Source organism: Dipteris shenzhenensis, chromosome 26 (genome assembly GCF_047967505.1).
Source record: "Dipteris shenzhenensis isolate YYH24624 ecotype China chromosome 26, Dip_SZ_1.0, whole genome shotgun sequence".
In the NCBI taxonomy this organism is placed as follows: domain Eukaryota; kingdom Viridiplantae; phylum Streptophyta; class Polypodiopsida; order Gleicheniales; family Dipteridaceae; genus Dipteris; species Dipteris shenzhenensis.
This window is the reverse complement of record NC_141621.1, coordinates 20,660,867-20,686,639: the sequence shown is the minus strand read 5'-3', so window position 1 is coordinate 20,686,639 and position 25,773 is coordinate 20,660,867. Positions and strand designations below refer to the sequence as shown.

The following is a 25,773-nucleotide window of genomic DNA, read 5'->3' as shown; positions in this document are numbered from 1 at the left end:
AGCTACTAAATGAGCATCACCACCAATGGTAAGTGCTAAGTACTACATAGTCGTAGCATCATAAAAGAGACAAAGTAGAATAAAACAAGAGTAGATCAGACAAGACACAGTGGGCTGAGGCAAAAGGCTGTAGGGCCTTTGCTGAGTGCTATGCTGAGAAGCTCAAAACCTCAAATTCAAAACCTCAAAATCTCAAGACCTCAAAACTCAAAACTAGTACTCAAAATACAAAATACAAAATACAAAACTCAAAACTAGTACTCAAAGTACAAAACTCAGAAATCATGGGATGACAAAGGATGTGATCAAATGTCATCTATGACCCTGGTATCATGGCAGCTCTCCGGTGGGATGCGAACGTATCTCGTATCTAAATCTGTGGAGTTGTCTCTGAACAAAGGCAGACTTATCTTTTCCCATTTTTGCTGGCAAAGCATGTCTACTTGCTTAGGTTTGGCTCGATTTTAGTTTTTTCAAATGAAAGGACTCGTAGTTAGACTGTTTTGAAATATCAGCATTTTTAACTGAACCTAATTTGTGTTGCTTTATGTGCCAGTTTCGTAATGTCAGCGTTATGTGCTAAAGAATTTCATCAACGAGATGTGCATTATATTGTCAAGGATGGCTCTGTCCAAATTGTTGATGAGGTTCTTGGACTTTCCTTTTTGTTTCATGCATAGTGTCCACCTTTTTAACGCTGGAGAGATCATCTCTTGGGGCTAATTGAATTGATAGCATACAACATCGCATTACAAGTGCCCTTTGAATTTTGATGGATGTGTAAGTGCAGTTTACTGGACGAGTTGTGGAAAACAGGAGATGGTCAGAGGGCCTTCATCAATCTGTAGAAGCGAAAGAGGGGGTTGAGATACGGGTAATTGCTGAACCTTGTAAATAGCAATAATTGAATTGGATTCATCAGTTACTGATGCTGGATGAATCTCTGTGACAGGAAGAAACAGTTGTTGCTGCACAAATCACAAATCAATCTTTCTATAAACTGTACTCCAAGGTTTCTGGCATGACAGGCACAGCCAAGACAGAGGTAATACATGGAAACTATTTGTAGCTAAAATACAGATGGATTTTGGTGGAACAGGGTAGATTTTTCCCTTTTATTTTTTGTGTAGATTTTTGGTCTTTAGAACAACAAAAAATCTAAATTTTTATGATTGGACTTATTCAAAGGTATATATTTAGGCTCGTTTGAGAACATTATGCTTTTGGTAATCACTGGAAGCACAGTTCACCACTGCCTAGTTCTCTGTATGTGTGAGATATATCACCTTGATGATGTTCATTTTCTTAAAGTTGTATATGCTTGTGCCTTTGGGCTCGCAGGAAAAAGAGTTCTTGAGCATATTTCAGATGCCAGTGGTGGAAGTTCCAACAAATTTACCAAACATCCGAGAGGATCTACCTCTTCAATTATATGCTGTATGGATCAATGCAGCTCTTTTTGGGAAATGGGTGTCTAGTCATTGAGGCTTGGCTTCTCACATCATGATCTCATTTTTGACGTTAAAATCTATGCTCAGACAATGGAGGGGAAATGGCAAGGAGTTAGAGAGGAGGTGATAAATATGTATGAACAAGGCCGCCCTGTACTCGTTGGGACAACTAGGTAACTGCATAGTTGTATTCATTTTGATAAACTCTTAAGTAATTCAAGCTGATCGTGCAGCATTGAAGTACTCTGCTTCATTCAACGATTCTTCTGTCAGAGATATATTGCTTTTGGGGCTTCTCTCTGTAGAAGTTCTATCATATTGTTCTCCTTTAACAAGTACTTTTGAAGATATTTGTTTGTTAACATAGCAATGTTTGATTTCTTTTCTACCATCCCTCCTGTTCAGTTCTTCCATCACTCCAATGTCCTTGGTCCATAGAGGCCGAGTGCAATTGCTTTCTCCAGCTGCTTTCTCTTGCCTGTATGACCTTATGATTGTGCTCCTTAACTTGACCCTAAAAGCATTCAATAACTATTAGGTAATGCCGTATTATATTAGAAACTTGGCATATTCAGAAGGGACTTCAAGCTGTGAACAAGGCTACTCGAGTATAGGTCTTTGTTCTACAAGGAATCAATGAGTAAGCTTAAACTTGGGGATGCATGAATGGTCTCAGTTTCAGCAATGAGGCAAAGCCGTCAAATGATTCTAGCTCCGTCACATAAAGCAAATGGTTCTAGCTCAGTCACATAAAAGCACATAAAGCAAATGATTCTAGCTCAGTCACAAAAAACACATTTCAGGGGACCTGAAATGCAGAAACATTTCAAATAAAGGTGTAAAACATAAACGTTGCAGAGAGTTATTGTGTGTGTGTGTCCCCGCGCACCCACGTGTGTGTTAAGATTGGGTCCTTTTCATCCGGTGATTCTGCTTGTCGGTCGTTGTTGTTGGCAGATATCACAGTTGCAATTTCTAGTAGGTGTTGCTTGGGGTTATGCATATTGGATAGATTTTGGTACACAGACATATTGCTCCAGACTTTGGTCACCGATTTTTATCTTCTCGGGAATCAATGTCTCCTCTATTTTAGCATTGCTGTCACATTCATGACTTCCTGTTCTTCTTGCAATGATGACTCCAGGCATGCTTCTTTGGTGCTTGCTTTGGCAAGATTTTTTGGTTATTTGGGATCCACGCAGTCAGACCGGGGTATGATCTTTTCTTTTCATGGGTACACTATTTAGCATTATGGACTCTATGGAAGGATCATAAGCATAGTGTCTTTCGTTACCCATCCCTTGCGAAATATCCCTTCTTTCGGGTGCCTTTGCGGCAATTTTTTAAGGAGTGTCTGCATGCTCAGGATTTGGATTATCTTGCTTATCATAAAATGAAAATTTCTGATTTTGTAACAGCATCTCCTCTCCTTGGGGAATGCAGCAAAGGATTTCACCCCAAAAAAAAAGTGTGTAGATATATGTACATGTATGGATATGTATACATACATACATACATACTATCCCATCCCCCCCCCGCCGCCGCCCCCCCCCCCCCCCCACCCCCCCTTCCAACACACACACACACTTTTGTGAAACCAGTAGCTATTAAATTAACATGAAATCAATGTACATGACATTAGACTCCAAAAGAGAGCCTAATGGAAGAACTCAAAAACATTGAGAAAACACTTCAAGGCTAGTAGCATCCAAGTCCCTCGCAGCATAACTATCATATAAGGATTGCTTGAGGGACATTCTGAAGAAACCATATGCCTGAGGAAACTGTTGTCCCATCCTAAAATGCAATCTCTGTGTCCAGATGGTCCATAGTACCCAAAAACGAGCCCAATGAAAGAAAAGGAGAAATGGAGACATTTGAGATGAGAAGCATCCAAACATCCAGAAAAGTTTCCCAAATCTGATAGAGGGAAACCGAAGTCGCAGCAAATGAGAGACATGAGTGATCAGTATCCGAGAGTGCGGGCAGGACCATAATAAATGTGGAACTGTCTCCCTGTGATGAGAGCAATGGGGGCAGGAAGAGGAAGCAATACGACGTGCTTTCAATTCACCCCAATGGAAAAAGCTCCCACTATACATCTCTAAAAGAAAAGCCTCAGTTTCAATGGCATTTTTGCTTTCCAAATGTTCCTGAGTTTTGATTGCCACCAAGATAAAGGCCTATCCAAATTCCAAAGAGTGTTGGCATGCTTATCAATCCATGGCGGTGGAAGAATAAATCTGTAGACCATCGAGGATGTCAAATTATGCATTGAAAGTGAAGAGGTAGCAGGAGACAAGGAAGTCAGATTCCAGTCCAGTAATCTGTCCTGTACAAACAGCGGGGGGACAGGAACAAATGGCCGCAACATAGTTGTGAGTATTCTCCAAATGGGCCGATGATGCAGACCCAAGGGGAATGTCCTGCAAGCTTGTGGAAATGAAAGCACATAACCATGTGGATCCACCACATCTCCGACCAATCTTATGTCCAATTTCATAAGATTATATGCTTTAATAGGTGCCTGTAAAGCAAGAGGCGATTCAAACACCTTGCTCCAATGGATGCTTTCCAAACGGAGAGAATTACCAGGATGAGAGGAAGCACCTAACCATTTAGCATAAGAGAGAATTCTCTTCCAATCATGAATAAAAGCAGTAGAAACAGGACAGCCTGGAATTTTCCCTTGAAATGTGGTCATGACTGCTTCCCAGTGATCTGTAATCCAATGCCCATATGCATGGGACTGCATGTTTCCACACATAGCTGCTAACATAATAGCCCATGGCTGTTTTTGCTGAAAAAAATCAGCAATCATAGTGCTCTTTCTTGCCAACATATGAAACTGAAGATTGAGAATATTCAGTCCCCCATGAGTCTTAGGAGAACAAACAGACTGCATGGGAAGTAATCGCAAAGCCTTTTTGTGAGGTTTGCTTTTCCAAAATATCTCCATAGCCTGGGACATATAGGAAGCCAAATGCTTACAGGACCAGGGAAGAAGAGGCAAATCAAATTGCACATATGCCATAATGATAGACTGTACTATCCGAAGTCGAACATGTAGAGGCCAAGTCTACAAGTGCCAGTATTCCAGCTTCTTGTTAATCTTTTGAAGCACCCATTTAAGCTGTTGTTGAGAGGTAACATTCCACCCAATGGGATACCCTTAATGCCTCACAATGGTATGGGAAGAAATAATGTGGCGTGGCTAGAGAAGTGCATGCCAATCAGCTTCTTTCAATGCTAGAAGATTCGATTTCTGAAAGTTGATATGCAGTCCAGCAGCTAGGCCAAAGTCATTCAAAGTATGCATCGAATGAGAGAGGTCACTTTGAGAATTCCTGGGCATGAAATATGAATCATCAGCATATGCCTGTGCAAGGAATGGCTGTGCCCTTGGAATTTGCAAGCCATGAAGCTGCCCTGTATCTGCAAGATGATCCATATGCAACAATAACGGATGAGTAGCAATGGCATACAGTAGCGAACTAAGAGGGCATCCCTTTCTCACTGAACGGGTCATGGTCCATGTCCTTGACAACCCACTACCAAGCAGACACTGTGCAGTGGCATGAGAATACAACCAGTAAATAACATGGACCAGCCGAGGGCCAAATCCCAATTTGTGCATAGTCTGAGAAATAAAATCCCAATGGACAGTATCAAATGCTTTCGCAATGTCCACTTGCAGAATGAGAACATCTTGTTTATAATATTTGGCATACTCAATTGCAAGCAGAGCATTGGAGATATTGTCAGTAATCTGCCTTCTGGGAACAACCCATACTGCCTAGGATGAAGTCCTGCTTGCAAGATGAATCGAATCCTAAGGACAATCATCTTGGCAATGAGTTTGTAAATGACTGGCATAAGAGATATGGGCCGCCAATCAGCCATTGTCTCACACAACCTTTTTTTGGGGATCAATTTGGCAAGGCCATGTTTCCAAGAAGGAGGAAGAGATTGTTCTGCCCAAGCATGATTGATCATGAGAAGAATAGTGTTCTTGAGAACATCCCAAAATGCACGGAAAAATTCAACAATCAATCCATCCCAACCAGGAGAGCTGCCTTTACGTAAATGACTCAAAGCATCATCTAGTTCATTAAGCATAAATGGCTGCTCTAATGCATGAGCATGTTCCCGAGACAATATAGGCTGAACATGCATAAGAAATTGAGACCTAGCTGCATTCACTTGCATCAAATTATCAGACTGAGGAGAAAAGAGATGCTGAAAATGACTAGAGCATTGCGTTCCCAATTCTGATTTGGAGGTGGTCCAGGTGCCATCATCCTGCCTGATCCTGCAAATATCCTCCTTTTGCCTATCCGCATGCAGGCTTTTAAAGAAGGCCTTGGAGGAGCAACCCTTATCCAAAAGGGGTTTCATGCGAGCTCAGATTTGCCACTTCTTTAATTTGCGAAGATTATTTTGATGGATGATATGAACCGCATAAGTGCAAGAATCCTGTTCAGAGGAGGTGAGCTGTCTGTAAGAGCTGATTACATCTATTTGTTGCTTGTGAGATTGAGCCTATTTCAGCTTAAGCCTGAGGTTTTCCATGTGACTCCGTCCATAATCTTGAATAACAGCCTGCAAGCGATGGGTGAGACTGATCCATGCAAAATCCATGTCTTCCTGAGCATGTAAGAGGAGGGGGCGGACGGCCACTCTCACCATGTTCTGAAATTGTTGATGAAGCAAATAAGCACTGTTAACATGGAGTAGACGACAACCGAAAAAAGGCATATCATCTGTCAAACGTGCTATAGATAATGTCAAGCATACTGGAAAGTGATCAGACAGCAAGAGGGAATGATCAACCCATAATGCACATGTGAAACTAGTATACTGCTGAGCATGCAACAAATACCATCTGTCAAGTCGAGCCCAGTAATGAGTAAAAGCATTGTGACGGTATGTATAACCCATATCTCTATCCCTTGTTGAGAGCCATAAATCTTCTGCATGCAAGATAGAAAGCATATTCTCCCAGTGTCGAAGCTCAGTGGGGATCATGTGAGATCGATGAGTGGTGTTGTCTTGCATGGCAGGTGAGTTATTAAAGTCTCCACATAAAAAAGCATTGGGCAGCCATGGGTAATGCTTGAGGGAGGCCCACATTTGAGCTCTCGTCGCAGAAGTTTGAGAGGCATAAACCGATGCTATTTCATAAAGATCAGCATGACAGATGCATCTGATTACTATCCATCGACCCTGAGGGTCATTGTAAGCAACCGTGGGCTGCATATCATGTTTCACCAGCATGCATACCCCCGAAAAGTGCATAGTACCAGCATAAAATATGTCATAACCAGCAAAGTGGTCTTGCTGCGAACCAAGAAGTGTTGATTGTGTTCCTGTAAGGAAATTACATCGGGGTGCATTTTATGTACATAGTGCCAGAAAAGTCTCCACTTATTAACATTGCAAAGACCTTGGACATTGTATGTAATGCAAGTAATTGAAGCAGACATAGAAGATATGTATAGTCAAACCGAGAAACATAGTAAAGGTGTGAGATGTCAGGCCTCAACCATGACATCGGCGTCCACCTGGCCTCCTGGATCAATAGCTCTATCGTCCTCATCATTGTCACATACAGGAATGCCCTTCTTGAGCACGTCAACCCAGAGTCGAGAAGTCAGGCTGTCAGCAGGAGTAGAGGCCTGACCAGGGGAGGAAGTAGAGGCATCCCAATGCCGAGATTGTGACGGTCGTGGCTTAAGCACAAATGCCTTTTTGGGTTGCTGCCAGGCACCTTGGGGAGAGGCATTAGATTCTGAAATTTTGCCCTTTCCCTTATCCTTTTGCTTGGCTGAAACCTGGACCACACTTTCTTTGGGAAGAACAGATTTAGATGTCACATCACCCAATTTGCTAGGCATAGCCTTAGGCCCCGGACCATGAGTTAGAGGGATAGTATTTTCTAGAGCAATAGCTATAGGTGGGAGTTGATGCAGGATTGCAGGACACTGTGAAGCTAGATGGCCAAACTTATGACAAGTAAAGCAAGCACCTGCAAATACTCCCCATTTCAAATCAAAATATTTTTCACCCAAGGGAACATCCTCCACCTGTACCGCAATGGAAGGAGGGGTTGGGTGATCTGTATCCCAAAGAACACAAAACCGATTTCGATTACCCGAAGGACGGGGTGGGCATACAACTTGCCCCAAAGTAGCTGCCAGACTTGGTAACTCAGCCCTCATATAATCCAGAAAATCCACTACCTCAACCCATACAGGGCAGTGATGTCGAATAAGACCATGATAATCCTTATTTGGCGACCATGGCATGACATGCACCATTTGTCTGCCATAGAATAGAGGGGACATCTCCAATATCTGCTGACGATATGAGGCATTCAAAAAATGCACTTCATAGAAACCTCGAGAAGCAAAATATACTCCTGCAACAAAGCAACCTCCAAAAAAGCCTGAACCCACTGAACCACATCATTTGCAGAAGGTAACTTCCCAGGGAAGAAAATGATAACTGCTTGCTGAGAGAACTTCCGGAGAGGAGTAACCAATGAGGGCAGCTTCAGCTTATACTTAAGGGCCGGGGGAGGTTTGGCCCACTCCTTCCGGCTCTGGTGGAATTCATCCTTGAGCATGTCGAAAACATAGTGAGCATCTTCAGAGGCTGCAGTAGACAATTCGACTTGCTGTCTTTTGGGGTCCCGGGACAAGTCCTTCCAGGAGTAACTTTTAATATGATCCTCCATGGAGGTAGGCAGGGCAGAATTGATGAAACGAGCAGATAGCCGGGGATAAAGAAGGGCAGCGGGGGTTATGCACAGATGTGGAAAGGGCGATACACAGCAACGAGGAGGAGAGCAGACGGCAAGAAGGGGCAGACGGCAGTGGCTAAAGCGGACGAGCAGAAACGGGGCGATGTAATTGAGGGAAACTTCTGAAGGGCGCAGAAGAGAGCGGGCGGGTTTGATAGAAGCAGGCAGATGCACAGAGGTGCACGCGGGCAGATGCGCACAGGAAGGCAGCAGGCAGACGCGCGGTCAGTAGTGGGAGCTTCTTGCAGCAGGCAGACGCGCGTTTAGCAACGGGAGCTTCTTCTTCTCCACGGGCAGCAGCAGCAGCTCTATCGACCGTCGCGCGTTCCTTACGTGCACAGGGCAATTGCGCGCAGGGCAGTAGCAGTAGCTCCGTCGACCTCCAAGCTCCTCTCTCTCACACACACACACCACACACACAGACACACAGACACACACACACACACACACACACACACACACACACACACACACACTTCAACAACACAACACACACACACACACACACACACTTTTTTTTTGGTAAATGCATGATCATATTATCAGCAAAATTTACATGAGGGTCTCAAAAAAGCAGAGAGCCTCAACAGGAAATCAAAAGCAAAGAAAAACTATTTCCAGGCATGACTGAGGAAGATCTCCTTGATAGCAAGCATCATAGATAGATTGCCGTAGGGAGAGTCTGAAATATTCATAAGATTGCAAGAACGGATTCCCAAAATATCGCATGTTGTGATCCTGCCAGATGGTCCAAAAAGCCCAATATCTGACCCAGTTCAAAAATAAGGAGTAATGGACCAGGGTTGCAGGAAGTCTGCCAAAAAGCCAAAAATGTTTCCCAAAAGGTGAGTTAGGGAAACGAAGGCGAAGCGACATGGAAATTTTGCATAAGAAGGTCTTAGTGCTGGAACACAGCCAAAACAAATGAGACACCGTTTCAGAAGGGGCCATGCATCGAAGACAGGAAGCAGATGCAATCCTTCGTTGAGCCAGAGTGACCCCCACGGATAAGGTTCCTGTAAGACAACGCCATAGGAAAAGCTTTTGCTTGAGAGGCAATTTGCTTCTCCATAAATTGCGGAGATTCTTTCGCCACCAAGCAAGCGATTTTGCCATATGCCAAAGAGAATTAGCATGTAAGTGAATCCATGGTGACGGCTGGAGGAGAGAGTATGTCGTGCTGACCGTTAGGTTAGGAAGAGGAACAGGACGAGAATTTGAGCCCACCGGGTGTAACTGCCAATCATGTAATCGGTCCCTGTTAGATAAAGGAGGGATGGGAAGAAAAGGCTGCAGTAATTCAGCAATTTTTCCCCAAATAAACCTGTGATGCATGGCTAGTGGATAAGAAGCCATGGCTTGAGGGAAGGAAAGCATGTGCCCAGTAGCATCAACAACGTCATTTATACACCTGATCCCCAATTTGCTGAGATTATATGCCCGAATCGGCTCTTGGAGGGCCAATGGAGGATCAAAAACAGCACTCCAATAAATACTTTCTTGCCGAAGGGAATTGGCATGAGATAAAACGGAAGGGGCCCAATGAGCATGCGAAAGGACCTGTTGCCAATCGCTAATAAGTGAGGTAGCAAAGGGGCAACCCGGGATAGAGCCTACAAATCTGCCCAAAATAACCTCCCAAAAATCAGTGAGCCAGGCACCATGTGCAGTAGTACGTAAGGACGTGCACATGGTTGCAAGCATATGAGTCCATGGCTGCTTCTGACGAAAAAAGGTGAGTAGAAGAGGAATTTTCCTGGCCAAGACATGGTGCGCAATATTCAGCACATTCAATCCACCGTGCATCCTTGGGGAACAGACTTTTGTCATCCTCATAAGTCTTAGAGCTTTAGCAGAAGACTTTGTTTTCCATAACAGTTCCATGGCATGAGACATAAAGGCAGAAATGTCTTGAGAAGTCCAGTGCATCAAAGGCAAATAATACTGAACATAAGCCATAATAATCACTGGACAATCCGGAGCCTAACATGGAGTGGCCAAGTGGAGAGCTTCCAATAATGGAGTTTGGCATGAAGCTTATCAAAAATCCATTTTAACTGTTGTTTCCTAGTGATGTGCCAGCCAATAGGGTAACCAAGATGGCGGACCACATCACAGGGCTGCATAATGTGCCCAGGCCATAGAAGAGTATGCCAATCATATGAATGCAACGGTATGAGGCTAGATTTATCGAAATTAACATTCATGCCAGCAGCCAGGCCATATGAAGAAAGAGTGTCCATAATAGTCTTCAACTGCTGTGGAGAATTATGTTGCATAAAAAAAGAATCATCTGCATAGGCCTGAGCAATAAAGGAAGGGGCTCCAGGAATCTGAAGACCAGTGAGAAGACCTTGTGCGGTAAGATGATCCAAATATGAGAGAAGTGGGTGAGTGGCAATGGCATACAACAGGGCACTGAGTGGACATCCTTGCCGGACCGAACGACCCAAGGACCAAGATTGCGAAAGATGATTTCCAAGGATGCATTGGGCTGTAGAGCCAGCATATAAACAGTAGATGACATTAGCCATTTTTGGCCCGAAGCCCATCTTAGCCATTGTTTGTGAGATAAAGTCCCAGTTGACCGTGTCAAAAGCTTTGGCAAAGTCCACTTGCATAATAAAAACATCCTGTTCAGAATATTTTGCATATTCAATAGCCATGAGAGCATTGCCAATATTATCATGAATCTGCCTCCGAGGGACGAAACCATATTGCAAAGGATGCAAGCCCTCATAGAGCACTTGATGAAGGCGGTGCACTAGCATTTTAGCAAAGAGTTTGTAAATAACGGGCATCAATGTGATGGGCCTCCAATCCATAAGATGCTCACACAATTTCCTCTTGGGAATGAGTTTAACTATGCCATGCTTCCATGAGGAGGGGAGTACTCCTGTGTGCCAAGAGTTATTAATCATTTGTAGGATGACACCTTTAAGATCCTCCCAAAAGTGTAAGAAAAACTCCACTGTGAGACCATCATACCCCGGAGCCTTACCAGGGCTAAGATGAGACAAGGCATCATCAAGCTCCTTATCAGTGAAAGGCATATCCAGTTTGAGAGCTTCCTGTGGGTTGATAATGGGATGCACCTGATGCAAAAGAATCTCCCGAGCTTGTAATTCTTGCAAAGAAGGAGTATCAGGGGGTGCAAATAGCTTCTGAAAATAAGAAAAGCATTCATGTTGAAGCTCTGAGAAAGACCGAGTCCATTCCCCATCCCGTTTGCGGACTCTGAGGCAAGATGTCTTTCTCCTGAAAGCATGTAACCCTTGAAAAAAGGATTTAGAGGAGCATCCTTTATCCAAAAATTGAGTCATCCTTGCTCGAACCTGCCACTTGGCCAATTTACGTCGGTCATTAGCTTGCAAAAGAGCTTTTGACTGAGCGAGAGTGTCCATTTGTTGGGAAGAAAGGGGCTGCATCTGAAAAAGTACAGTCAAAGATTGAACCACTGCTTTAGCATGCCGAACTTTAGCTCTCCAATCAAGCATAAAATGACTCCCATATTCATGTATGGCATGCTGAAGCCTGTCCACAAGGCGTTGCCATGCAAAATTACTGTCATAATGGATATGTGCTGCGAGGGGAATTAGGGCATGTCGGATCAATTGTTGAAAATGTGCATGCTGGAGATAGCCTTTATTGATATGTTTCATCCGAATGGAATGCAAGGGCATGTCATCCCAGGGCTGACCAAACTGAATGTGCAGGCATAAAGGAGCATGGTCAGAGAGACCAAGGGAATGATCAATCTCAATATGAAGGCAGAAATCTGTATATTGCTGAGCCTGCAGTAAATACCATCTATCTAGGCGAGCCCAGTAGTTAGTAAAGGCATTATGATGGTAGGTGTAGCCCCCAATTCCAGTGTGCATGGCTGTCCATAAATCTTGCGCATGTGTCGTGGTGAGTAATTCTTCCCATGATTGCTTTTCATAAGGGATCATATGAGATCTTTGAGTAGTATTGTCAGAAGACATGGGAGAGTTATTAAAGTCACCACCAAGAAGAGCACAAGATCGCCATGGGTAAGAAGCAATAGCATGCCACATGGAGGCTCTGGAGGCAGAAGTTTGTGAAGCATAAACCGAGGCAAATTCCCAAATATCACCATTGACATCACATTGAATCACCATCCATCTGCCATCACAGTCATTAAAGGCAAGCTGGGGCTGCAGCTCATGTCTGACCAATATGCATAGACCCGAGAAAAGCTTAGTGCCTGCATAGTGAATATCATAACCCCCAAAATGGCCAACTTGGCCTGCCATAGAATGCTGGTTATGTTCTTGCAAACAGAGAATGTCTGGCTGCCTGGTTAGAACATAATTCCACACTAATCTCCACTTAGAGGGATTGCAGAGACCCTGTACATTAAAAGTAACACAGAGAAGTTTATCAGGCATGAGGATATATACAAGGAAAGGGCCAAGAATGTACAACCAAAGAGTGCTAATCATCTGCCATCATGGGCTGCAGCCCTTCCTTTCCTGGGTCAAAAGATAGCCCTTCCTCAGATTCACAGACAGGAATATGTTTTTTAAGGACTCCAACCCAATTGAGTAAGGGCGAGGGAGTGGCTGAGGTAGAGGCTTGGCCTGGAGTAGGAGTAGATGCATCCCAGTGACGAGATTGAAGGGGTCTTTGCCTGAGAACCCGCTTGGGCTGTAAAAAGCCATCAATATCAGGAGCCTTCTCTTTCTCTTTACCTTTGTCCTTGGCTTTGAATATGGCTGGGATTTGTGAAGCCACTTTTCCAGCTTTAGAGGCATTTTTATCCTGATTCTTAGACCCAATAGTCTCTTGCTTGCGAGCTGGCTGAACCATTGGAGGAGGTATGGCAGTGGCTGGAGGAGGATGCAAGACGGTAGGGCATTCAGAGGCCAAATGCCCGTACTTATGGCATGAAAAACAAGCGCCTGCGAAAATTCCCCATTTCAATTCAAAGTACTTTTGCCCCATTGGCAAACCTTCAACCTCTACTGCAATGGAGGGGAGAGTAGGGGTATCTGTGTCCCACAATATACAGAATCTATTACGATTCCCAGCAGGGCGAGGAGGGCAGATAACTTGGCCCAAAGCAGCAGCCAATCCGGGCAGTTCCTCTCGCATATAGTCTGGGAAATTAACCACCTCCACCCAAACAGGACAATGATGCCGAATGAGACTTTGATAGTCCTTGTTAGGGGACCATGGCATAGCATGCACCATTTGCCGGCCATAAAACAAAGGAGAAAATTCAAGCACACGCTGTTTCTGCAAAGCATCGGTGAGGTGAACTTCATAAAACCCACGAGAGGCAAAGTACACTCCCTCCACAAAAGAGCCTCCGAGGATGGACTGAATCCATTGCGCAACATCATTGGCAGATGGTATCTTTCCCGGAAAAAAGATAATGACTGCAGTGTGGGCAAGCTTCTTAAGTGGCTGCACCAAGGATGGTAGCTGCAATTTATAGGTAACCTGGGGAACAGGCTTGCTCCAATCCTGGCGAGATTGAAGGAAGTCATCCTTGAGAGTGTCGAAGACATATTGGGCCTCTAAATCCATGCTGGCGTCTGAAGCGAGATCAGGACAGCGTCTTTTAACCTCTGGTGTGCGCTCCTTGCGCACATAGGTAGTTAACGTAGCAGCGTCTGAAGCCATAGGGAGAAAGAAGAGACCAGAAAGTGAAAGGTAGGAGATATAAAACAGGAAGGAAAAGGAAGAGAGAGCAGGCTGCGTAGGGTAAGCAAACGGAAACAGGGTGGCACGAGCAAGGGCAGGGCAGCGCGAACTGGAGCAAGGCGGCACAGGGGGAGCAGGCGGCGCAGGTTGGAGCGGGCGGCGCAGGCTGGAGCAGGCGGCGCAGGCTACACTCTCTCTCCGTCGTTCTCATACACACACACACACAACCATATCACACCTCCTACACACACCACACACCACACACACACACACACACACACGTGCATGCACGCATGCGCACTTTTTTTTTTTGGGTAAAAGGAAATTTGCATTAAGAAAGCATTTACATTCAAAATGGGACAGCTACTACTCACAACTAAAAGCAGTGATAAAAGAATTCCAACTGGGTCTGAGGAAGGTCTCCAAAGGAATGAGCATCCTGTGGAGAGATCAAAGTAGAGAAGCTCGAAAATATGGGAAAACAATCATCGAAGAGCGCTCATACAATTGAATGCTACGAGCATGATACAATGACCAAAGAGCCCAATATGGACACCAAGATAAAAAGAGATTATACTCGGGGATAGAGACATATCTTCCAAACAACCAAAACCGCTTCCCAAAGGAAGTGGATGGAAAACGAGTGCGAAGCCTTGTCAAAAATCTGAGAAAAGAAATCTTGTGCAAAAGGACAGGTCCAAAACAAATGCAAGATCATCTCCCTCGCATGAGAGCAAGTGGGGCAAGTCAGGAGGCCAAGAAAGATCCCACTTGTAAAGCCCCAACCAAACAGCACCATAAGAAGACTATTTGCTTAAGAGGGAGTTTGCTGTTCTAGATGCACCAAATAGAAGTTCTCCGTCAAGAAAGGGACTGACTTAGATGCCAAAAGTGATTGCCATAATCCTGAATCCAAGGGTGTGGAAGCTAGAAAAGATATGCCATCTTGGCAAAAAGATCTGCTGCAAACGAAAAAAAGGAGTGACCCGGAGTCTAATGATCAAACCGCCAATCTAGCAAGGGAGATCAGAAAGTAGATGAGGGAAAGGCTGAACTGGCTGCAATAAGGTGGTAATAATACACCAAATAGATATGTGATGCAGCCCCAAGCTATACTGTCTCCTGGCCTATTGAAAGGAAAGTGTAGAACCCCGATCATCACAACATCTGCCACCGTAGAAACTCCCAAACGGTGTAAGAAATATGCATTACGAGGCTGCAAGTGAGCCAAAGGAGAAGGAAAGACCCAACTCCAATGAAGACTTTGCAATCGAAGTATGTTACTAGGATTTGGAGGCTCACCAAAGCGAGACGTAAACTTGGAGTCCTTGTCAGAAACAAATGAGCTACATCTTTAGCACTGGCCATTTGTTTGCAGGGAATAAGCATACAATATTTACTAAAGCGACAAACAATAGTAAGACATGAGTATTATGTGTACGTGCGGAGGTGGACGTGGCCCCACGAAATCCCTACCGAAAAGGACCGTCGTGGATTGGCAATGGCATAAGTAATCCTATTGCTTTCTTGTGGGAAGCCTTGACCTTTTGGCATATCTGACAATTCTGAACATAGCCGTATACGTCCTTCCGCCACTTGGCCAATAGAAATAGCGCTCTAACTTCTCCAAAGTCCCGTTGATACCTCAGTGACCACCGGTAAGGGCGTCATGGGCATCATGAAGAAGCAACTGCCGTTTGTCTTTGAGTACACATAATCTTTTCTTATAGAAAAGCCAACTGTCCTCTAATGAGTATTGGTCTGGAGCAAGCGTTGTGGCTAACTGGAGCTGCGTGCCAAACTCTGCTGACTACGCGTACTGTGCCTTCATGCTATCAAGATCCTTTCCTTTGATTTCGATTACAGTGGCTTGCTCAATGGTCTAGATGGAACCTTTTCGATTGAGAGCATTGGCAACGGGGTTGTTTTTTTCGGGAACGTACTCGATCATTCCCAAAAAAGTGCTGGAATATCTAGATCCACATGTTACCGATCACTCCATTGTGAACTAGGCATTGTCTGAAGCCACTTAAGAGCTTGGTGATTTGTTTTAACCATGAAAGTCCGTCTGTATAGGGAAGGCTTAGTTTTAATGCCTGGATGACACCGAGGAGCTCTCTATCATAAACTGAATAGTTCTTTTCGGCATCATTAAGCTTTCTACTGTAATATGCCACATGCCTATCTTCTTGTTGTAAAACTGCTCTAATGGCAACGTTGCTAGCGTCTGTGATTATCAAAATTGGATCATCCCAAGAGGCAATCTTCATAGCTGGTGTTGTTGTGGCCAGTTGTCCGGAGTCATCTTGGGCTTGGACTCCTTCTTTTGACCAGAAGCTTGGCCGTCTTTCTTCTGGAACTGGTTGTCCTTCTTCTGATCCTTACCTGCTGTGTTGTTTGACTGCTGCAAGGCTTTGGAATTTTTATGGACCTGCTTGGGGTTTCCCCCCGTACAGCATCATCTCTTGATTCTGTGCGAGAGTCAACGCCCGCTCCTAATCCGGCGGGTCGAAGTTCTGAATGGTATAATGGATGTTGGTGTCCAATCCTCGAATAAATTGCTTCAAATTTGCGCTCTCTGTCACACCCAACTGCTGCGCCAGCATGATGACCTTGTTACTGTGTGTCAACATAGGCAGACCATTCTAGGAGAGACGAGAAAACTCATCCTCCAGGTTAAGCATATATTGGGGTGGGAGAAAACGGGCTTTGAGGTCGGCCACAAACGTTGCCTAAACGAAATTTGTCTTAAACGTTGTTGGGTCGGTATGCTTACTAGCTCAATGTTGCCACTAGGTCACCGCCTCACCCGTAAGGTGAGGGGCTGCGAGGTGGACTTTATCTTGCTCATCTTGAATCCGCGCTAACAAAAAATAAGCTACAAATTGATGAATAAATTGCAAAATTGTTGAATGGTCACACTTACTATCATACTTAACAAAATTTGGAGTGGACCGAGTAAGTGGTGTTACTACCTTTGTCGATGACGAAGTTGTGGCGGTGACAGCTGCTGCGCTCAAACTTGCTTGCATAGCGGTTAACGTTGGAGAAGCATTGCCTCTCAGTCTAGCTTTTGTTGCCTCTCTGCCTGGGCGAGCTCTGCGCATCGCAGTGCCTCCTCATTTTTGCGTTCCTCACGCATCAACAAGAGTAATTTTTCGAAATCTGTGGTTCCTCTTTCGTCCACCGGCTTTTCTGCTTCTTTTTCATCCAGACGTTGTTTTGTCTGGTCCAGCTGTCTTCTTCTGCTTTCTTGTAGGTGGGATGAATGTTCTTCGAGTTGCGGTAGGAGGACCCGATTCTGCTCTAGAAGGTTCGCCATCACTTCTTGATCATTTGGTGGAAGCGTATCTTGTTGGAAGTCTTTCTCCTCTTCAAAGTCTTCAAGGGTGAATCATGCTATGCCTCTCACTAGTACACAGCCAAATCACGCTTCAAAGCCATCTCTCAGCTCTCTTTTAGAATCTATCACTCCTAGCTTTCAATCTCTCACTCATGCAGTAACCCTGCATTTCGGTGGCCAACACAAGCCTCTCCCTTGCGTTGCAGAAGCGTCCTACATCGTCAGTGTGGACAGCATCAAGGTCTCGGTATTGGTCGGTGTTGCCTCTCAGGTCTTTGGGTTTGCTATACGTGTGCACACTGAGCTCTTCAGAAGCGTGTTTCCGTGCTCTCTCGAAGAGTGCTCTTTTTATTTCTCAGTTCTCCAAGTATAAAGCAAATTCTCCCCTAATTGGGGGAGGGGGCCCTCAGTGGGTACTGGGACCTAATTGGTTGTCGACTCGACTCTCTCTCTACCCTCATCTCCTTTCTGTATGGTGGATTACGCGAATTCCTCGCTAAAGGTTTAAAGAACGTCTTGATGTGAATTACACAGGATCAGATTACCGTTGCATGTTACATCGGTATCAGAGCTTCGGTCTGTATCCATCTTGACTACCGCAAGTGTATAGTTGTATTGAGATCCGGAAAGGACACACAATCAATTTGAGTGGATCAATATCCGTCCCATCCCCATCTTTTTGCTGCATAGGAGGAAGCATGGGTTGCTTTCCCATTGATTGCATTGCAATGTGCACATCCTCTCTGACCTTCTGACACTTGTCCTGACAACATCCTTTAGTATTTGTGGCTGGAATCACTTGACAACCATCACAATTTTGTCCTGCATTTTATAGGCATCATCCATGGCTCTAAAGCATCGTTTGGCTGTAAGCCAAGGAGTGGCATAACATGGCTGGACTGCATTACAAACATTGGCCTGACTGCATTCTCCCCAGATGTTGGGTGTCTACTTTTATAGGCTTGCATAGCCTTTGGCATCACTCCCCTGGGCATCATAGCTCCAACAACTGGCTGCTCTATGTCATTTGTATCGTGACATTTAGCATAGGACATCACTACCAAATCTAACAGCTGAATATGTAAGGTACAACCACCATGGCCATTCAAGGTGCTTCGTGCTTGCAGTGCACTAGCCTGTGAGGCAAAATGCATTTCAGCTTGGAGCCCATCTGAAACTTGATGCATAACAATCTTCTCAATAAGCCCAAAAGGTGAAAATACTTGATGCAACACATCCAATGTAATGGGGTACAACAGATGATGGATGGTGATCAAAAGGATTCCCTTGGGCTGTGAATCTTCCTCTTGTTGAAGCTGCCCTAAGCTTCGTGCATACTGCTCAAAGCCCTGCATAAGCTGCCCAAAAGTTGAGGCACGTTGCCCCATGTTCCCTCCAAAGGCATGTGTCTGTCCCGCAGTGTGTGACCAAGCTTTGTTTCTGTCCCACTGCGCCAAATGCATGCACATGTGCTCGATTCCTGCCTGTCTCCAATCTCGAAATGTGATGGAGAGGCTCGGAAGAGGGGTTGTCGAAGAACCTTAAAAAACAGGGTCCAAATGAACCCAAATAGGGCTGTGGAAAGCCCCTAAAAGAGGCTGGAATTCAGAGTTTTTGCCTTTTTTTTTTTTTTTTTGGGGGGGGGGAGGTTCCCTAAGTCACCTAGGACACTTGAGACTCCTAACCTAAGGACTGGTAAGACAGTTTAGACACTGGCTTAGTCTAACCTAACCCTCCTTGTAACCCTAGTTAGTACTAACCTAACCTAGGCCTACCCAAACCTAAACCTAACCAACTAACCAAACCCTCTAACCCACTATAGTTTGCATGCAACGCTAGAGGCTAAGGTTTGTAGGTAGGCGGCACACGGGCACAGACTGGCACAAAGATAGCGCGCACGGGCAGATAGGATGGAGTGACGGTAACGGGCAGAGAGGATGGATGGGTGCCGGCTGATGGAGATACCACGGCTGACGATCATGACGGTGGTGGGGCAGTTTGACGGGTTGACAACAGGTGCGGGTAATGGTTTGGTGGACAAAAGGGAGCTGGTCGGGTAGATGCAGGAGTGGGCAGACTAGTAGAGGCTACCCTTTTCAGAATTTCACGACCAGGGCTGACGCTGATTTTTGGAGCTGACGCCGGTGCGATAAAATTTGATGCAGGATTCGAGATGGTCATCAATTGCTCTACGAATGGATAGCAAGTCGGTGCTAAGGCTTGGTTGTCGTTGACATAGGTCGTCAGGCTCACCAAACCAATCTTGATAGCTTACAACCTTTCAAGCTGATTCGTCCATGGCTGTGCCTGGCGTTGGTGCTGCGTGTTGCTTCAATGCGGAATGAAAGGTGTGTTGCTTCAATGTGGAATGAAAGGTGAAAGGGAAGACAAAGGTCTAGGGTCGGAGCTCTGAGACCAATGTAGAAAAGGGGTAGGGGCAGATTTAGAGAAAGGGGGGATAGACTAGCAGAAGGGGGAGAGAGATAAAGGAAGAAGGGAGGAGAAGGGGGTAGGAGAGAGAGAATGTGTGAGAGAGAGAAAGAGAGCGTAGGCAGCAGGAAGGAGGAGGTAGAGTAGATAGGATTAGATGTCACATCAAAAGGTGAGTACAAAAGTGTGGAGGTGGACTTATATAGTCTCCCTCTACTAGATGTCCTTTTTGCCCCCTCTAGGCCTAAAAATCCCCTACCCAAATTAGGCCTGACCCTTACTAACTTGACCTGATCTTGGCCTTCATTACATCTTGCCATGTTTAGAGCGCTAGAAGGTTTCCATAACCATAGACATGAAAGATGTAAGATCTCCCTTGCTGAACATAATCAAAGGGCAAGTAAAATTGTATGTATGCCATGAAAATGGATTGAACAATCCATAGCCTGACATGCACATGCCAAGTAGATGCAAAGGCCAAGTAGATGCAAAGGCCCAGTCGATAAACTTCCAGTATTCAGGCTTTTTCTTTAGCTTGGCAAGTACCCAATAAGACTGTTGGCGACGAGTAATTGTCCAACCTAAAGGATAACCAAGGTGATGAACCAGCTGAGTAGATTGGACAATTTCCCCCGGCCATAAGATTGAATGCCATTCTTTGGAATGCAAAGGCAGTAACTTGGATTTTTGAAAATTTACATGAAGACCAACAGCCAGACCATATAATGATAATGCATGCATTAGGGAGGATAGATCCTACTCAGTATTTTGAGGACCGAAAAAAGAATCATCAGCATAAGCGTGAGCAATCATAGTGCTGCTTCCAGGAATCCCTAAACCATGCAACATGTCAATCGCCACCAGATGATCCATATATTGAAGCATGGGATGGGTGGCAATAGCATATAGAAGCGCAATAAGTGGACAGCCCTGACGAACTGAACAACGAAGAGTCCAGGCTTCAGAAATATCCCTAGATAGTATGCAGGCAGCTTTACTGTCACTGTAGAGCCAGTAAATAACATGCTGTAATTTGTGACCAAACCCAGTGCATGCATAGTCTGTGAATTGGATTGCATCAAAAGCCTTGGCAATGTCAACCTGCAATAATAAAATATCCTGCTTTGTGTATTTGGCATATTCTGTGGCCCAATGAGGACAAATGCCATTGGGGGGTATAAGTATTTCATGACTCTCATTGATGATTTCACAAGATATTGCTGGGTATATCCTTTAAAGGCAAAATCTGAAGTTTTCTTATGCTTTCAGAGATGGTTGAATATGGTTGAGAATGAATCAGGAAGCAAGCTTGTCACCCTCAACACAGATAGGGGGAGTGAGTATATGTCAAAGGAGTTTGATGCATTTCTATCCTCAGGGGGCATTATTCACTCATGCACTACTCCTTACACTCCTCAACAGAATCCTGTTTCTGAAAGGAAAAACAGGTCCACAATGGAGATGGCCAGATGCATGCTTAAGGCCAAGTCTTTGCCCAATAGATTTTGGCTTGATGTAGTAATGTGTGCCAACTATGTGCTGAATAGATCACCTACACGGGCATTGAAGACTATTACACCTTATGAAGCATGGAAAGGCAGTAAGACTTCACTTTCACACATGAAAGTTTTTGGGTCTCTTGCATATGTTCATGTACCATCTCAGCTGAGACATAAGCTTGATGACAAGGCAATCAAATGCATATTCATTGGTTACAGCCAGGAGAGCAGAGGGTATAGGTTATATCAACCAAATACTGGGAAGATTATTGTCAATAGAGATGTGATCTTTGCTGAACATTCAGCTTCTCCTCTTGTGGACTGCAAAGCAAAGTCAGATGCTGACATGTTTGATGCTTTTGAATCTTGGTTACCTTTGCCATCATCAGAAGAGGATTTTGAGCAGCAACATGAGCCTCGTGCAGGCCCTCCACTAAGCAATAATCAGCCTCAACCTCATGCTGATTTGCAGGTTTCTCTTCCGGCCCAAAATGATCCCACTACTCATGATGTAGTCATTGAAGAAAGAGCTGTCAATAGACAGAACAGGCAAGTTCCCGGATGGCTTCTTGATACATTGAGGGACAGCAAACAAGATCAGCCTTTTGCTGCCCGGACAAGATCAGGGAATAGATAGCATGGTCACTTTCTTGAGTTTGCACTCCTTGCTACAGCTTGCAATGAAGAGCCTTTGTGCCATAAAGATGCTTTTGACAGCAAAGAGTGGATGGATGCAATGAAAGCTGAGTTACAATCTATTGCCAAAAATGACACATGGGAATTAGTAGATCTCCCACCTGGCAAGCATGCCATTGGAACGCGGTGGGTCTACAAATTAAAAAGGAAATCTGATGGCAGCATAGATCGATACAAAGCCCGTCTTGTTGCAAAAGGGTATGCCCAACAACAAGGCATTTACTTTGAGGAGACATTTGCTCCCACATCCAGGATTACTACCATTTGATGTGTCATTACCATTGCAGCCCATCATCATTGGCAAGTGCACCAACTTGACATCAAGACCGCTTTTCTTCATGGGGATCTGCAGGAAGAAGTCTATGTCACACAACCTCCTGGCTTTGAGGTTGTTAATTCTGAAAATAAGGTATGCCAGCTTAGAAAAGCCCTTTATGGTTTGAAGCAGGCACCCAGGGCATGGTATGCCAAAATTAATGCACACTTACTATCCCTTGGTTTTCAGAATAGTCCCACAGAACCCACTCTTTATGTCCGTGGGAGTGGATCTGATTTTTTAGTGCTGATTTTATATGTGGATGATATGCTCATCATGGGCCCAGATACTCAGCAAATTGCAGCTTTCAAGGCTGATTTGCAGCAGATTTTTGACATGTCCGACATGGGACGGCTCCATTATTATTTGGGCATTCAGTTTGCTAATGTTGAGGGGGGTATCATGATGTCTCAGTCCAAGTATATTGGACAGCTCCTTGATCGTTTTCAGTTTGAGGATTGCAAGCCAATCTCTACTCTAGTGGACCCTGGCTTCAAATTCTCAGCTCATGATGGGAGCCCACCATGTGATATCACTCTTTATCAGCAGGCTGTTGGATGCCTTATTTATTTATGTCACACCAGACCTGACTTGCAGTATGCAGTATCTCAGCTCAGCAGATTCATGCACATGCCCAATTCACAGCATTGGCAGGCAGTGAAGAGAGTCTTCAGATATCTCAGAGGCACTCAGGATTTCCCTCTTCTATGGTGATCAGGGTTCACTTACCATGCATGCTTACACGGATAGTGACTGGGAAGGATGTTCCGACTCCAGAGTGTCACATACTGGCAATTGTTTTTTGCTTGGCAATTCATGTATTTCTTGGCTCAGCAAGAATCAACCGACAGTTGCCACGTCTAGCTGTGAGGCTGAGTATCACCGCTACAGTAGAGTGTGTTTGGCTTCGACAGTTACTTACAGATCTTGGTATTTGCCAGACATCCTCCACTATTGTCTACACTGACAGCCAAAGTGCTTTGGCCATTGCGCGTAACCCAGTGTTTCATGCGCGTACCAAGCATATTGAAGTTCACTATCATTATGTTCGGGAGCGTTGTCAACAGGAGACATAGAGTTGTCCTATCTTCCCACAGAGGACAACATCGCAGGTATGTTTACAAAGGCACTTCCTCGTCCCAAGTTCGAAGTCTTCCGACAGGCTTTACACTTGGTTCCCTTTGTTACATGATCTGACATTCCTTGTACATTCATAGGTGGCTATATCCTTTTGGATGAACATGTGCTACCATGACCAGAAACTACCAGGTATTTTGAGACGTTTCCAGAGTACTTCAGCCCATCCCATGGAGGGGGGTTTGTAGGCCATCTTCTGATGGTTCTAGTGATGCCCTATAGGCCATGGTATGTACCTTGTAGGCATAAGTGTAGGTACTTATAGTGTTAGTGCCTTTTAGGCCACATAGGACACTTAGTCCTATGTGACACCTAGGACACTTAGTCCTAGGTCTAGGTACAAGTACTTAGTACTTGTGTTTTTTCCATCCATCTAAGACTTTGACGTGACGGCTGTTCTACTTCGTCTCCTTCGTACCTGCACTCTCTCTTCTCACCGTACCTTCATTTATTATCATCCTCGGGGGGCCAAAAATGACCCATGGGACCTAATCCTCAGTACAAAAAATCTCCTCCAATGTGGAGGGGTCAAGAGTTTTCAAGTTCTTGATGGTATGAAAAAAGACGAGTGACAAAAGACCCCAATGTTGCTGGAGAGGCAGTGGAGAGAACTGATGAGAGCTGTGTGGTGTCTACCAGGGCTATAATTATGTACCGAGCTTGTGTTCCTTTAGTAGTTGGATGTATGGGGCCCACAAAGTCAATCCCCCATTTTTCAAAGGGTAGTTGCATCATTACTATTGTTAGGGGATTGAAGTATTTGTGTTGGGGTTTGGTGGTTACATGCAACTTTGCATGCAAAGACTCAAGTTACTTTGTGTTGACATGCACTATGACTAAGGTCTGCATGTTTAATTCTCAGGCATATGGTTCAAACTCATGTATGCAGGATAGTGAGCAATGGTGTTGAAGTCTAGTGCATGTAACTTTTAATTTTGAGTGTCACATTCAAGTACAGCACTGCATGGCTTGAGCTTTTGCGCAGACAAGCATGCAATGGCCTTAGCTTCTGTGCAATCAACATAGCCTTAGCTTTTCGCTTCATATTCTAAGTTTAGTACATATAGCCTTTAACGGAAAAAGCAAAAGCATATGCTATATTTGGCTAATACATGAAGGGGGGAGGAACTATTATTGGCCAATCGGTAGTTCCTATTCCAGGCTAATACTTGCAGGAGAACTGCGCTTGCAGTCGTAGGCTGTTTACCGTCTGATCATGGTATTAACCGTCTCCAATCTTCTCCTGCTCCATCCTGGAAAGCCAGTTCGCTCCTGCACACAGTTCTCACAAAGCCTCGATTGGTCTAGGACTTGCGTAGTTCTCAGATAGCTGGTCACAATCTGGCCTGCGCATTCTCTGCAGTCTCACCTCAAATTTGATTCACCAAGGGCTGCTGCTAGAGGTCTGCCTAGATTTGTTGCTGTTATAGCCTAGAGTCTACCAAGCAAATCTGGTTTGCCAAAGCTTCTGCGTTAAACGAACATTGAATTATCAGTTGGAATCTCTTTTGCAGAAGGTCCTCAGTTTATTCCTTGCAGTCCTTCCTCACTTGAAAGCAGTGTCCTTTCCTATCATTATGTAGGATGTAAAACACTAAAACTATTCCTACTGCAGATCACGGGAGCAGCACCGTTACTTTCCTCCCAGCCAACCTTGCTGAAGCATTCGAGCTGACAGAGAATTACGAATCAAAAACATACGTGAAAATCACAACTTCTCTTCTCTCTCTAGCTTCAACAAGCCCCATCTCCCTAGATGGATCTAGATGCCACATGTCATCATCACAGGGCCTTCCTAATGCAACATTTCACCCCTCTCTTGGGATGCATTAAAATCCTTTGCCCCTAGGCACATTCCTTGCATTAGGCCCTTAGCCTTAGATCCACCTAGTCTGGTGCTATCAACCCTCACCTAGGACCTTGACATTAATTCCCTCCCGATCTTTTACATGAAGCGCAAACAAATAATTACAAACATAGATCCTTTAAGGGAAAGTCGACTGATTCTTCCGAGGTCATGCTACCTCGGCTAGAGCGTAACATTCCTTCTCTCTTCAGACATCAGCGTCCTCGATGATAAAGTCTGGGAACACTCTCCGCAACTGGTATACGGATTCCCAGGTAGCTTCGGATACAGGCTGACCATGCCATGCAACCAACACCATGGGTATCTTCCGATTTCGTATTTGCATTGTTCCTCGGTCCAGGATTCTTGTTGGTTTGCGCCTTGCATTATCCTCTATCTCCTGAAACAAAACCACACCTTCGATTAGTGAGTCACCTGTATGTAAAAATTTCTTTAAGCGCGAAACATGAAAAACCGGGTGGACCTTACACCCCTGTGGCAATTCTAATTTATAGGCTACCTTGCCTATTCTCTTTAGAATTAACCACGGCCCACAGTATCGAGGTGATAACTTAGC

At 44.7% G+C, this 25,773-nt stretch overlaps 1 protein-coding gene across 2 annotated transcripts in view; it reads left to right on the top strand.

Moving 5' to 3' along the window:
• SECA2 (Preprotein translocase SecA family protein) overlaps positions 1 to 25,773 on the top strand; it is a 125,998-nt gene that overhangs the window by 40,799 nt on the left and 59,426 nt on the right. For both annotated transcript variants that reach the window (XM_087397301.1, XM_087397300.1), the window contains exons 14-18: positions 557 to 647; positions 791 to 874; positions 953 to 1,045; positions 1,342 to 1,437; positions 1,539 to 1,624. In XM_087397301.1, coding sequence (XP_087253427.1) covers positions 557 to 647; positions 791 to 874; positions 953 to 1,045; positions 1,342 to 1,437; positions 1,539 to 1,624 — 450 coding nt within the window. The remainder of the gene's footprint in view (positions 1 to 556; positions 648 to 790; positions 875 to 952; positions 1,046 to 1,341; positions 1,438 to 1,538; positions 1,625 to 25,773) is intronic.